Raw genomic sequence first — 902 nt, 5'->3', positions numbered from 1 at the left:
ACTGAAAATGGGCAAAAGATCTGAAATCGCAGCACAGATGGCAAACCGGGAAACATCATCACTCACCAGTAAATTGCAAATTATTAAAATAGTGAAATACAACCACACACCTATGAGAATGGCCAAAATCCAAAACATTGACAACATCAAATGCTAATTTGGCTGTGAAGCCACAGGAACTCTCATTTATTGCTTGTGGGAAAGCAAATTGGTGCAGCCACATTGAAAGTAAATTTGGCAGCTTCTTGCAAAACTAAGCATATTCTGCTATACAATCTAGCAATGGCCACCCTTTCAGCCAATCGAAGTTTCCGCCGCGCGGCGCTTCCAGCCAATTAGGGCCCCGGCCGGCGCTGCGCCTCCAGCCAAACGAAGTTTCCACCGCGTGCAGCTTCCAGCCAATCGGAGGCCCGGCCGGCGCTGTTCCCCCAGCCAATCGAAGTGTCCGCCGAGCGGCGCTTCAACCAATCGGGGCGCCTGCGGCCGTCGCGGCCGCAGCTCTAGCGGCGTCTCTCGCAGTCGCCAGGGGTGCTGTGGCGATGCCCCCGGCGGGCCCCAGCCCCGGGAAGGTGGCGCGGCATGACTCCTGAGTCGCGCAGAGACTGGTGGACGATCCCCACCGTGGGTCTAGGCACCTGGAAAGCGGTAAGGACCGGGAGCGGCGGCCTCAGGGCCGGGACCAGGGGAGGGTGGGCAGCCGAAGCCTGGTGGGGCCCGGAAGGCGGCGGGCGCGGAGCCGAGGCGGGGAGGCCGGGGCGGAGGCCGAGGACAGGGGCCGGGGTCGAGGCTGAGGCCCGATGGCGGGGCCTGGGGGCCGAAGGCAGACGAGGCCGGGGTCCGGGGGCTGAGGGCGGGGCTGGGGCTCCAAGGCGGGGAGCTGAGGGCGGGGATCGGGGGTCCAG

General features: G+C 63.0%; 1 protein-coding gene across 1 annotated transcript in view; it reads left to right on the top strand.

The window, feature by feature from the left end:
• Positions 1 to 579: 579 nt before the first annotated feature.
• AKR1E2 (aldo-keto reductase family 1 member E2) overlaps positions 580 to 902 on the top strand; it is a 17,866-nt gene continuing 17,543 nt past the window's right edge. Inside the window, exon 1 of the mRNA XM_003786895.1 lies at positions 580 to 645. Coding sequence (XP_003786943.1) covers positions 580 to 645 — 66 coding nt within the window. The remainder of the gene's footprint in view (positions 646 to 902) is intronic.

Source organism: Otolemur garnettii, unplaced genomic scaffold, assembly GCF_000181295.1.
Source record: "Otolemur garnettii isolate 467f Iridium unplaced genomic scaffold, OtoGar3 scaffold00019, whole genome shotgun sequence".
In the NCBI taxonomy this organism is placed as follows: domain Eukaryota; kingdom Metazoa; phylum Chordata; class Mammalia; order Primates; family Galagidae; genus Otolemur; species Otolemur garnettii.
This window is presented reverse-complemented; position numbering and strand designations above follow the sequence as displayed.